Here is a 14,089-nt window from a genome sequence, read left to right as displayed (position 1 = left end):
CCCCAAATTTTTGGGAGAAAGACTTAGTTGAGTTGAGTTGAGTTGTCACTTCTTAATATGCGCATAAAAATATTAAATTAAGTTTTGATTTCATTACAAAAGGCACAAAAGATAGAAAACAACTCAAAACTATTCTTCATTGAATATAACCAGGTAACACGAAAGTAATCATCAACAAAAGTAATAAAATAACGAAATCCAGTTTTAGAAGTAACAGAATAAGGACCCAAAACATCAGAATGAACTAACTCAAAAGGGAATGAAGCCCGTTTATTGACTCTAGACATAGAAGGCAAATGATGATGTTTTGCAAACTGACATGACTCACATTCTAGTATTGATAAAGACTGAAACTGAGGACACAGCTTCTTCATGGTAGACAAAGAAGGATGGCCCAATCTACAATGAGCTTCAAGAGGTGTTAAGGTACTCGAGCAAACAAGCGACTGCGGTACATGATTTTTCATAATGTAGAGACCACTTGACTTACGTCCTCTATCAATAATCTGCTTCGTCATAAGATTCTGAAACAAACACTGGTCAGGAAAAAAGGAAACAGAATAATTTAAGGTACGAGTAAGTTTACTAACAAAAAGTAGATTAAAAGAGAATTTTGGTAGATACAAAACAGATGACAAAGAAATTGACAAAATCGGGTTCGCAGTTCCAGAACCCATGATACAAGAAGTAGAATCATCAACTAAAATAACAATAGAGGAAGTGAGATTAGACTGAAAAGCAGATAGAAGACTAGAATTACCTATCATGTGATATGTCGCACCAGAATCAATAACCCATTTGGATGAGGAAGACACAAGGCATGTAGTGGATTTACCTGACTTAGCGATCGCAGTGATAGGGGAACTGGTAGGCTTTAGAGATGCTCGACATCGAAAAGCGTGCAAAATCCTCTGCAGATACCAAAACAGTTTTCTCAGAGGAAGATACTGTAGAATCCTCTGCTGCCATATTTGCCATCTGTGATCGCTGATTTTTTCCTTTGAAGTTGTGAACAATTATATTTTGTATGGCCAAGCTCATGGCAATAATAATAAATGACTCCTCTTGAGTCCTGATTAGAACTAGCCTCCCCATTACGCTGATTACCTCTGTTGCCTATAATTCCTCCTCTACTTCTTCTTCTATTACCCTGTTGTCCATTTGGATTTCGGCTAATAAGAGCACTACTGACAGGCTGTGAAGATTGAGTACTCTCTGTACTAAGGACCCATGTGAATGTTTCATGCAAAGAGGAAATCTCAGAACTGGAGAGAATATGAGATTTAGCAGTCTCATACTCTGAAGGAAAGCCTACAAGAAAACTCATAACAGTTAGTTGCTCCCGTTGGGCCTACTGAACTTTCACATCAGGACTAAAAGGCAACAATACATTAAGTTCCTCATATACCCATTTAAAATCCATAAAATAAGCCGTGAGAGACTTATCCTCTTTCTCAGTACGGTAGAATGTCTTACAAACATTATAAATACGGGAGATATTCCCTTTACCAGAATACAGAAAATCTAAGTAATCCATCAATTCCTTAACAAATTCACAGTAATTAATTAAATTAATTACCTCACTGTGAATCGAGTCTCAAAACTGCAAAAATAACTGAGCATCCTCCCTTAGCCAAATTTGCCATGTATCATCAGTAGGTGGGTCTTTAGTAAGGTGATCATCCTTATTAATGCTACGCAAATAGATCCTAACAGTCTTACTCTACTCCAGGTAATTCGAACCATTAACTTTGTGTTCCGTAATCTTAGTCATTACCGGAATCACATCAGAAATGACATTCTTATTGTCTGTCATTTGTTGAGACAAAGAAAACTAACCAAAACGTTAATCCAAAGTGCTTACAACCGCAAAATAACCCAAAATCACAAATCAAGCAAATACCGAAATAGTATCTGAGAGCTAAACCTCAGAAGTCCTTTAATGGTGTACTGGATCAGGCAACAGCACACAGTGGTGGAATGAGAGGGTTGAGGCGACGCCAGCGATGTCGATCGGAGTCAAAACGGCCGGTCGGCGGCCAAGGTCTCTTCTAAGCTGGGTGGTGAGAACAAATAATCACCCTAGATAGATGACCCGCTCTGATATCATGTAGAAAGAGATGATTTTCCTTGATTTCAATTAATCTGTACATGGGTATATATATACAATTGATTCCTATAATTGTGTTCTACTAATTAGGAAGAAATCCTAAATAAGAAATCCTAAATAGGAATACAGAATACAGAATATACAGAGAAATAATATAGTGATTGACTTTTCATAACATATAGATTTATTTGGGATATTATAGGGCACTTTCTAGTCAATTATGAGTTCCATTTATATGTCTATTCAAATAAATTACCTGTTGGTATAATATTTTACGTCATAGGGGTATTTTGCAATTTTGAGTTTTGCTAGAAAAGTTGTCCAAAGGTCTTGAGGAGTCTTCATCTTTTTATTTTTAGAGTTTTAAATTGAGGGTTTTAAAAAATATTATACTTATGATAACAATTATTCCTCATAGTTCTCCTTGGAAATCCAAATCCTTAAGGATTCAGACTAGTTTTTTAAGTCCAATGCAGGTTTAGGATTACTTCGATTGTAAATATCTAAACCTTTTTATTATTTAGTTTACAGTGAATAAATTCCATCAATTTATGTTTCAAAGTTGTTTGACGCAATTCTCACCATGGAAAGTGTGATGCTTTCTTGACAGGAGTGAATCCTAAAGCTTGTTTGTGTCAGACTAGTAGTTTATTATGTTTCCTCCAACTTTTTTTTTCCTCAAAAAAATACATCTGCAGGTTATTTTAAGCTTTTAATCTTGAGTCTACAAACCCTAATTTCTAAAAGTAAAGTTTTCCCTAGTCGTTCTGTATGATTTTCACAAATACATAACAACATGAAATTAGCTGCCTTCTACAATCTACATGTATAATTTCTTATAGTCTTATTCTTGTCTACATATGCCAATAAAAGAAACACAATTTCTTGTCTAGTTCTTAATTATGCCACCACAGAAAACATAATTTTTTATATTCTGCACCCTATTCCTAAATTTGTGATTGCTAAAATAAAAGACAAAATTAGATGATGATACCTGTTTCCACAGTTCACAAGTCCCCTAGGTGATAAGTTAAAAGCCTCACAATTGAATATTTTAACAAATTCTTCATAAGGGAACAGCATCTGAGACAAAATGATAGCACAACATGAAAAGAGGTTCCAGAAAGGCAGAAACCATTCAATTAACCATCATATACAAATGTAAGGTTCAAATTGAATTCATAAGAGCTTGGATTTAATTGGAAATTAAACATTACTTTTTTGGTGTATACCATGTAGTCCTGTAACATCCTGTCTACCAAGTCTAGTTGACTTCCTTACACCAATCGTCTTCATAAAACCAATGCCTGCAACCACACTGCTTCCTGGAGCAGGAATTGCACACCCCATTCTAACGGCCTCTGCATCACAGGTGCCAAATCAAAGGAAATTCTCACTGAAAAGTATATATTCAAAAAAGAGATCCAGTAAACCTACTTGAATCGTCAGCAATTTTTCCCCTGCCCTCTACTTCTGAGAATGATTGTTCTCCGAAGACTTTTGTTGTTGATTTTGATGATTTAGAAATTTTGGTACCCACAGGCAGCAATGCACATTTACCCTTTACACTTCCCTTACTAAGAGTTGTTTCATAAGAATAATTCAATTCTCCTGTCTCATCATTAAAAGTACTTTCTATATTTGACATATTTCCTCCATTCAAAATAATATCTGTTTTAGTTTCATGCACTTTTGTCCCAATTTTTCCAGAATGCAATGAGCCCGACAATCCATATTTGCTTCTTGATTCAAATATCTTCCCAGATTCCCTTGAATATTTAGGAATCACATGCATATTACAAGCACTATCTTGACCATTGATACATGCAATGGAAGTGTCATTAAAGGTTAAACAGGCAGGCCTTGTTCCATAATTTTCTTCCAAAGAATCAAGTACAACCATGTCATGTCTTATTAACATTTCTCTGTCAGATTTATGGTATCCCTGCTTGTCTCTGCTTCTTTTCTGCAGAATTGCCTCGTGCAATGCATCAACTGCAGAACAATTGGTACCAGCAGAGATGCCACTGATTATTTGAGAATGAACTGTATTTTCTGAAGGTGCATTATTCATCAAAGGTGACTTAATATTATATCCAGAGTAAAATAAGTTCAAGCTGTCATTAATTGAAATCCTCTCTGGAATTGAGTCCTTGATTACAGTAGCATTAGGAGATGAGCATGAACTGGCAGTTTCCGATTGCCAACATTATTGCTCATGAACTTGCCTCCTATGAATTATTTGACATCTCCCAGAACTGCATGTACGCCATCAGTTTGAAAATTAAGAAACTGGGACCAGATCAGTTCACTAGCTGATGAATATACATGCTTTTTGTTTCACTTGTTTCCTCTCCCGTGATAATAATCAACACTAAACTCGCCAATTGACACACATCTAGTTCTGACAAATTGATATGGATCAGATCTGATAACAGAGATTGGAACTCAGAACAGAGAAGAAAGATGAAATGAGAAGAGAAAAGAATTAGATGAGAAGAGAAAAGAATGAGATGGGAAGAGATTAGAGACATGAGATGAGAAGAGAAGAGAACAGAGGTTTAAAGAAGAGAAGAGAGTATATTATTGAATTGAATCTTGAATGAATCCATACAGGTATGAGCTGACCCTTTATACACACAGCAGTAACTGCTCTCTAACAGATTCAGACATCCAAAACTAACTCTATCAAACCTGAACTATTTTAGGTATTTCCCTCCAAAAGCAGTTACACTACTTTCCTCACATTCCTTCTCCTTTTACTATAATATGTAACAATACCCTCCGCAAGAGAATCTTCTTGTCCCCAAGAAGATGAGAATTTAAGAAATTGAGCTAGGACAAATGATTTGAGCCCCCATGTAGCTTCTTCCGCTGGCACTTAACAAGGCCCTGAAGAATTTGCAAATTATCCCTGGTAAATCAGTTGATGCAGCAAAAGTATAACCAGAATTACTGCTGAACATTCCCTTCCCATGCAACAATTTACATTGAGAACTGGTACAGTGCAGAAATTTAGATCGAGTGCCCAAATCATTGATTCCTTGCAATGTAACCAACTGCCCTGCATGCTGGAAAGTAATTCTTGATTGCTGAAAAGCAAATAAAATGGAATTAAATGTCCTCAACCAGTCAACTCCCAAAATAATATCAAAACTCCACATGTCTAATAGCTTGAAGCCAAATACGAAAGAGTGTTGCTGCATTCCCCATCTAAAGTTAGGACACATGCTGCTGCTAGAAATTTTCCTGTCATCAGCTACTGTCACAGCAATTGCAGGCCCTTCAATAATAGGTAACTTCAGCTCTTTTGCCACTCTTGCACCCAAGAAACTGTTGGTACTACCACTATCTATTAATATCAACAATTCCCTGTTCTTATGCTGCCCAATTATCCTTATAGTATGAACCCCATGACTGCCTTCCATAGCATGCACTGACAGAGCAACTTTTTCAGATACAGCAGGTACTTCTCCTTCTATAACATCATGCCATTCCTCTTCCCCCTCATCTATTCCTTGTTTTTGCATCTGAAATACTGAGGCATCATTCTCTTGCAATTGCAGGGCCATGAGAGTTTTCTGTTTACATTGATGGCCAGGAAAGAATTTCTCTCCACACGTAAAACAAGGTCTGGGTTGTCTAATGGTATTTGAATTAGTGTAATCGGTGGAAGTAAATTTAGTTGTAGGTTGGTTGACAGAAGACTGACTAGTGTTAGGTAAGGTTTTCTGCACAGAATTTGGTTGTTTTGAATTGGCATTCTGGTCTGTTATAGGGGGTTTAGGAGCATAAGGATAATTCTGAGTAGGTTGATTAGGTTTATAGGTAATAGGTGCTGAAGATGAAAGGATATTAGATCTGAAATCACATTGGTAGGGTCTAGAATAAGAAATTGGTTTCCTGGTAGAGTTTATGAGTTGTTCTTGCAATCTTGCAACCTCAATAGCTTGAGAAAGATTCACGGGCTTCATCATCTTAACCACAGGTCTAATATCATCCTTCAACCCCCCAACAAAACTTGACAGAAAATAAGCTTCTCCAAGATTAGGCATCATCCTTTCCAACCTAATTCTAATATCTTCAAATTTATCTTGATACTCCTCAAGAGTGTTTTCTTGCCTTAACCTCATGAATTCTTCAACTACATCCCCTAATCCTTCATCCCCAAACCTGCCACACAATTCCCTCTCAAAATCTTCCCAAGAATGACCTCCATCACCCTTAACCCAGTTATGATACCATGCATCAGCCCTTTCTATCAAAAATAAACTTGCTATTCCCACCATTTGATCCTTAGGAACCCCATATACCTCAAAATACTTGGTACATTTCCTTAGCCAAGCCCTAGGTTCTTTGCCATCAAAAGTAATCAACTTAACTTTAGGCAAAAATTTGGACATACCTTCAACTTTAGTTGTAGATCCAGCACTATTAGCCCCTCTCTGACTTGTATTAATGTTCTCCCTTGGCACAGGAAGAATTCCCCTTCCTCCAAGAGAAGCCATAGAAGTACCAGCCTCCTCATTGCCTCCATGCTGGTTTCCTCTGGCCTTCTCAGCCAAATTTGCACCAAACAAGGATCGGAACTCCTCCAGGATAATTTTCCTAGTATCAATTGCAGATTGCTTGATTTCCTCCCTTAATTCTATTGCAGATTGCTTGATTTCCCTACGCAATTACTCCTTATTGCTTGATTTCCCTAAGCAATTCCTCCTTATTCTTCTTAAAATCCTCCTATAAAACCCTAATTTGTTCCTCCAACTCTGAAACCCTAGATTCTTGAGTGACTGTCCCAGATCTAGTCATCTTGTGACACTCCAGATCTGAAATTGGCTAGTTCCCTCACGCTACAAGCTCTGATACCAAATTGTTATTGATCAGATCTGATAACAGAGATTGGAACTTAGAACAAAGAAGAAAGAGACGAGAAGAGAAAAGAATTAGATGAGAAGAGAAAAGAATGAGATGGGAAGAGAATAGAGAACTGAGATGAGAAGAGAAGAGAACAGAGGTTTAAAGAAGAGGAGAGAGTATATTATTGAATTGAATCTTGAATGAATCCATACAGGTATGAGCTGACCCTTTATACACACAAAGAAGAATCGCTCTCAATGATTCAGACATCCAAAACTAACTCTATCAAACCTGAACTATTTTGGTTATTTCCCTCCACAAGCAGTTACACTACTTTCCTAACATTCCTTCTCCTTTTACTATAATATGTAACACAAATCTAACTATGGACACTGGAAACCACTTTTCCTCTTTATTTCCAACTATATCAAGAATCAAGAAGGGAAAACAGGAGATAAATGGATAGTAAAAGATTTAATCTACTAATTCCTATGCATAAGCTTGATGCCTTAGATTCTACAATAATCCAGTTAACAAAGCTTTGAGCTTTGAGTTATCCCCTATTTGGTTCTTTATCCTACATTTGGATGCATTTGAAAATGTAAGACTTGGGTTTGATAATGTGTAGGTACCTTCAATTATTCATGAATTGAAATTAGATTCATGACTCTGAATAAATCAACTGACTTGAGGGTGAATTTAAGATGCCCACAAAAGTTCTTATTTTAAATCCACCTGAACTAAGTTTTCATCCACATTCATTAATCTAAACTCATTCACAGTCATATTATCCTAGACTCCATTCAAATAATTTAAACCAAAAATCACATCATGAAATCTTTAAATTTCATCTATTCATCCCAAAAAACCAGATATCCAAATGAATTAACCCTAGAAAGCTTCGATTGAACTTTCTACAAATTAAAGTACAAATCTTATATATATATAAATTAAAGTACAACAAGATTTGTATGATAACTATTTCCTTATCCAGAGGAAAAACTATTCCACAATATGCAATTTGTTTCAAATCTTAACACCTACTTACCTACGGTAAAATAAATAAATAAATAAATAAAATAATAAAGCATCTTTCTTACTGAACACATTTATGCCACAATAAGAAAAAGAACATACTAGTATCTAACAGACTTGCATCTAGAGCAGCAAGTCGTAGCTGGACTTGAGCATCTAGCGCATACATGAATTCCATTCTTTGAAGGATACACGAAAGGAATATCAGGAGCAGTAGGAGTGGCATAAGGCATTGCTTCTGCCTTAAGTGCCTCTTCAGTAGTCAATTGAGCAAGCAAATCTATTTTCTCTCTCTTCTTTGTAGTCTCACTCCATTTCCCAAGTAAAATGTAAGCAACAAGAGGAAGCACAACCAAAACCAGAAACAACACAGGTAGATCAGCTTCCCTTGGTTCAAACATAGCCCCACCAGCATATTCATATCCAATTGGCTTCTAAATCAGTACTAGAATATAGTCTCCTGAAGCTATGCAAGCGAAGTTAAATCAACACTCAAAGTTGGAAATAGGAAAATCATCCTCTGCAGTTCGACATATCAAAATTTCCAAGTCATGATTCTTATCAGATAGCATTGTAATCAGAACTAGGAAGAAAGGTACATTCAAGCATTCCCCACTAAGAGATTCTATTGAGAAAATTCAAATGCCAATCACCTATGAGTACATATTGGATACTTAAATCCAGCACCAAAGACTCAATAAAGAGGGGAAAAAAAAAATTCTAGTAACAGCAATGAGAAAGTAAAAAATGGCATTACTCACAACTACCCAGAACGCATCTCTAGTTCGACATTTCTAAGCATTCTATAAAAAAATGTGCAAAGTAATATACACACACACACACACACACACACAAACCCATAAAATCCAGCATTTAAATGGGAAACTGCTGCAAGAGAAAGAACCATGCAATGAAATCAACTTCAAAAGAGAAACATAACCTGTGTGTACTGGGTTGAAAGAAATGAACCAATTAGAGCACTAATTCATCATTCATTCTGAGATTTAAGTACAAAAAAATGAAGGGGGTAAGAAAACCATAGTGTTTCGGATCATAAACCAAAAAATAAAGCAAGAAAAACACAACCCACCAGTGCATTCACCTCCTTCTTCCTCTTTTTTCCTCTTCAAAAAGATTCTTTGATTCCTCTGATGGAAAAGAAAAACTCAGCAGCAGAACACTACACTGTCTTCTACTGCAACAAATTCCCTCTCTCAGCACACTTTAAAGTCGGGTTTTCCTCCGAGCTTTTTTACACGTGGCAGTAGAACAACTCCAAAAAATATGTCCTTTTTTATATAATTAACTACTAATTTTTTGAATTAATTCCTTATTATATTTTTAAAAGTAATTTAATGAAATATTTTGATGGTTGATATAATGATCGAAAAACATTTAAAAAATTACACTTTTCTATTTTATTTTCAATTTTTAATAAAAAATTAAAAAAATATCAGGATTATATAAATGCTATCTAATTTATTAAAAAGGAAGTAATTATTTCAAACTTCATTTATTTCATAAAAATTTATTTGAATTTGAAAAATATTTTTTATATAAAATATTTTAATAAAATTATCAAAAATTAAACATAGAAAATAATTTATTTTTTATAAAAAAATATTTCTCTTTTAACTCATTTTTAGAGTGCTTAAATTCTAAAAAATATAGAAAATATCATTATAAAAAAATATATTTTATAAAACTAATGGAGCCTAAGGAAATAAATATTAAAAGTGTGAAAATATATAGTTTAGTTCAATTTTTGAAAAATAATATCTTTTATTAAAGTTTTATTCATTATAAAAGTGTTTTTATAATTGCATATTTTAAGATTAATTATTAAAATAATATTAAAAAATTATTTATCAAAATAATATAAGTTTAAAATTATTTATTAAAGTAATATTAGCTAAAAAATGTCAATTAAAAAAAAAAGTTTTTAAGGGAAGCATTTAAACAAGAAAAAACCATTTGAATAAGTAGTTTCAGCAGCACGTGCGCTGAGATTCTCTACTTCTTGGCTTTAGAAGACGCTAATTGATTTGGTATTTCCCCTGTTAAATCACACAGAGCGTGTGCCACTAAAACGCTAGAGAGAATGACGTTTTCAGTAACATCGTCAATAGTTATATGCTTCTTGCAATCCAATGCCATTAAAATTGTCAATAGTTTCTTATAATTGTAACAATAATAACATATGGGTCAATAAAGCATATATGGTGCTTACTCCGCCAAGATTTATCATGCCTTTATTTATTTATTTATTATTATTTTTTTTCAATCCAAAGGCAAGATTCATAAGAGGCCTAATTGGCCAAGCAAGAAATAACATAGTTTGTTTGAGTCAAAGGATTACAAATGAAGGAAAAATCATGCAGACACTTCCTTGCAAGTTTGTGAGCTGCTTAATTCCTCATTCTATTGAAATGAGAGAAGGAGCAAGATTGAAAACAAGTGGAGATCTACAGTATAATACCCCAAAAAATTTTAAAATTTTACTTGTTATTTCTTTCAAACATATTTTATGAAAGTATTTTAAAGTTTAATACTATTTCAAGTATTAAAGTAGTAGAATTATTAAATGGGATTTATTATTATTATTATTATTATTATTATTATTATTATTATTATTATTTAAAAATTAGCTTTAAACTGATTAAAGTACTTTTGGACCCTATAGAAAAGAATGTTGGACCTTTTTGAATGTATATAAAAAGTTCAAGGACTGAAGGGATAATTAAAAGTAAAAAAAAAAATGAAACTTCAAAAATCAGGCAGTAGCCATACCCCCCCCCCCCTCGGGCGGATTCTCTCTCCTTTCCCCTTCACTTTATCTCTTCTGATCGGCCAATTGCAGCGCTGGCAAGGCGCCGATGAGTTCCTCCACATCTAATCGACCACTAAACGGTGGTGGTTCACGGCAATAGGTGGCAGAATGTAGTGGGGAGAGAAAGAGAGAGAGAAAAAGAGAGCGAGAGAAGAGCCAAACTTCTCCGGCCAAAATTCAGCATTTCCGGCGACCAATAGCAGCAATTCCAGTGGCGTTAGACTCCTCTCAACCCCAACTTCATTTTTCAACTAGTGGCAGCGAGTTTGGCGGCCAACGTCTATAGAATTGCGGAGAGAGAAAATGGGTATATTCGAAGCTTTTCGATCAGATTTCAGATAATTCGACAGTCGAATCGACGATCCAGAACCACTGTTGGATCTAGCGTGACAAAATCTTCGAGATGGGACCAATCCCGCTCTGATTAGACATAGTTTAGAAAAGGCAATTATTGAACGGTTTAGATCGCTTAGTGAGATTTTCAAGTTTTTTTATTTCTGTAAATTAAATATAATTATATAATAATTATTAAGAATTTATGGGGTTCGTATAGGTGTGATTGGATCGGCGATAGCTAACCGATGCTCGGGCCCCGTCTGGACGCCCAGCGGGCCAACTCAAAAGGTGGTCTTGTTTACAGTTATTTCTAGTATTTTCAGATGTTTCGGATGCATTCTATTTAGCAAAATTTGCAAATGCAGTCCCAAACTTAAGTTGTGCATTTTTACCTTGGCTAAACTAGCTGATTTATCTGTAAAATATTCCTAACTTAGTAAAATTCAGTAAAATAAATTTAATCAATACAAGAACAATGTAAAAGACCTCCAGGAATATTTTTATAATTTTTAGGGTACTAAAAATAATTATTTGAACTGTAAAAGAGTTAAAAACTTGAGTTGAAGTTTAGATAATTTGACTTAAATTAGATTTCTTGTAAGCCCAGATGGGCATGGTATTTGCTGTTGTGGGCTTGTGGCCTTTAGTATTACTTTTTAATAAGTTTTCTTACAGAGAGTTAGGTCTAGTTATAGAGGAGATTCTACCAAAATGTTAGCAAGAATCTACAAATAATTATTGCTCTTTCAGTTTAAATTAATTAATTATTTTGTCAGTACATTGGTAGATGTTAGTGTGTCTGTATGGGTGTTTGGTGCCGACCATTCTTCTTTCTTTCAGTTGGACCAGCTGCAGTCAAGTTGATCAATCTGTGAGTTAGATATTGATTATATTTGTAATTTTAATATTAATTATATATCTAGCATGCTCATGTATTTTATAAATATTTAATTATGCACATAAATAATTAATATATTAGAGGCATTTTGGTTTTTGTATATTTAATTATTGTTATTAGTTTGTGACTATCACCTGGGGGATAATTTGGAGCTGGGTGTGTTATTTATATATGGTATGTACGGATATGGATTGGACAGATAGTCGTAGCTTGATTTAGTCTCGCTGAAACTCGGTCCTTATAGATATGGAAAGTCAAGGTGAGGCACGATTTTGAGTTGATCACACTGGCCCCCACACTTGGATTTAATCAAAAGTCTAGCTTGAGTTGAGCTCACTGGCAGGATTTGGATTGAGAGAGCTGTATAGGGGATTGGCTCTTCTATTTATGTATTGATGTGATACACTGAGTGTGTGAGTAGCTCCAAATTATCTTATCGTGTAAATATTGAGTGAATTGTTTGTTATATATATTAGATGTGCATTTCATGGTAGGGTTATACTAATTGTAGGTAGTTATAGAAATTACATCTATAATCAATATCTAAACTCTCTAAGTCAAACGCTCATTCCTGTAACATCCTCACTTTAGACAGTTCCGTATATTCTACTACTCCGGCTACTAAGGTCTGTTCGGATGGCTAGAATGTCTGGAACCATACTTAAATTAGAGTGAGAAATCATAATTTAATTAAATAAAGATCAAGTAAGGTTGAAGAAGAATAAAAGAAGTGGAGTACAAATCGATTAAATGAACACAAGTTCCTAGCGATAAGTAACCTCATTAGGAAGTGACTATAGGTCTGATTGCTTCTTTAATTTATGTTGGACCTTACAAGACCCTTAATAAAGGACTAAATGAGGAATTATTATGAATTAATAAGTCAAAGAAATGAAAAAAATAAACACAAATAAGCATATTTAAAAGCTAAGGTGAAAAAAATGGAGTAAGGACTTATCGGGTATTATGGGAAAAGATAAACATAAACCCGGTAAGAGAAACATTTGGTCAATCAAATTTAAGAGTTCAAAATTGACAAAAAATGAGATAAATTGAGCTAATTAACTTAGATTAATTAACTTAATCAAGATTAGGAAAAAGTAAATATAATTAGTAAAAGTAAAATAATAATGACTAGATTAATTAACTTAATGACTAGCATGAATGTCATGTGATATGTGTTTGGGACCTATGCTCCCATGATGAATGAAGTGATGATATAATGTGAAAATAATGAGAATATTGAACTGCAAACAATGATAATTAGCCCAAATATGCCTTAACAGTAGTGCAAGGATTGGATGAGATTAGCAGTACTGCATTTGACTTTTATGCCTGGGTACTATTGGTAGGCACCGAGTATTCGATATGGTTATCCCATGTTCATGATTTCTTTGAATAATCATTGGCAGGCACTGATGTGTCCAATATGATTATTCCTTTGGCTTTTACGCCTAATTTACATAGCATACTCGGTAGGCACCGATGTGTCCGACGGTATGACGGCCCGAGGCACTGTGTCCAGTGCCCGTAAAACCTGGGTCAATCTTGTAAAAGGTTACTTAGGCACTGAAATGAAATAAGAAAGTTAAATATCAAGATAAAGAGAAAGAAAGATCCCAAAGAAATAAATGCTTTCAAAGATCACAAAAATGTGTAAACATGAGAGATCAAGAAAATATGGTGAAAAGTCTTTAAATTCATTATGTGATTAAACTACAAAGTGATTACAAAAATTTGATGACACAATCTTTATTTTCTTTAAAATGATTCACGATTAATTAAATATGCATTTTATTTATATCACTTCAAGCATGAAATTATTACTTTTGTTTGTATATTATACCTTCATTCCATTAGTGCACCACTAAGCAGAAATGCGTAGCGCGATAGTTTTTCCTCTCACAGGTTCAGGTGATAAGACCCAGTAGATTTGGGACAGGGAGTTTTGAGCCGATCTATAATAGGAGTCTGTATCACCCTAGGCAAATCCTACATCGGCAAAACACGGGAGAGATGCTGG

General features: G+C 34.5%; 2 protein-coding genes and 1 long non-coding RNA gene across 3 annotated transcripts; all 3 read right to left on the bottom strand.

Annotated features, from left to right (window-relative positions):
* Positions 1-3,316: 3,316 nt before the first annotated feature.
* Positions 3,317-4,974, bottom strand: LOC131177599 (uncharacterized). Its single transcript, XM_058142649.1, has 2 exons — positions 3,548-4,974; positions 3,317-3,471 (listed from the first exon to the last, which is right to left on the bottom strand). Exons 1-2 carry the CDS (start codon positions 4,182-4,184, stop codon positions 3,317-3,319), a joined length of 792 nt encoding a protein of 263 aa, XP_057998632.1. The 5' UTR covers positions 4,185-4,974.
* On the bottom strand, positions 4,933-6,782 carry LOC131177598 (uncharacterized). Its single transcript, XM_058142648.1, has one exon. It carries the CDS (start codon positions 6,616-6,618, stop codon positions 4,933-4,935), a length of 1,686 nt encoding a protein of 561 aa, XP_057998631.1. The 5' UTR covers positions 6,619-6,782.
* A 1,090-nt stretch (positions 6,783-7,872) lies between these two features.
* Positions 7,873-9,190, bottom strand: LOC110658855 (uncharacterized). Its single transcript, XR_002495659.2, has 3 exons — positions 9,093-9,190; positions 8,943-8,999; positions 7,873-8,522 (listed from the first exon to the last, which is right to left on the bottom strand). It is a non-coding gene; the product is annotated as an uncharacterized LOC110658855 (long non-coding RNA).
* Between the last annotated feature and the right edge of the window lie 4,899 nt (positions 9,191-14,089).

Source organism: Hevea brasiliensis, unplaced genomic scaffold (assembly GCF_030052815.1).
Source record: "Hevea brasiliensis isolate MT/VB/25A 57/8 unplaced genomic scaffold, ASM3005281v1 Scaf62, whole genome shotgun sequence".
Classification (NCBI taxonomy): Eukaryota; Viridiplantae; Streptophyta; class Magnoliopsida; order Malpighiales; family Euphorbiaceae; genus Hevea; species Hevea brasiliensis.
The sequence above is the reverse complement of the archived record's forward strand: the minus strand, read 5'-3'. Positions and strand labels throughout refer to the sequence as shown.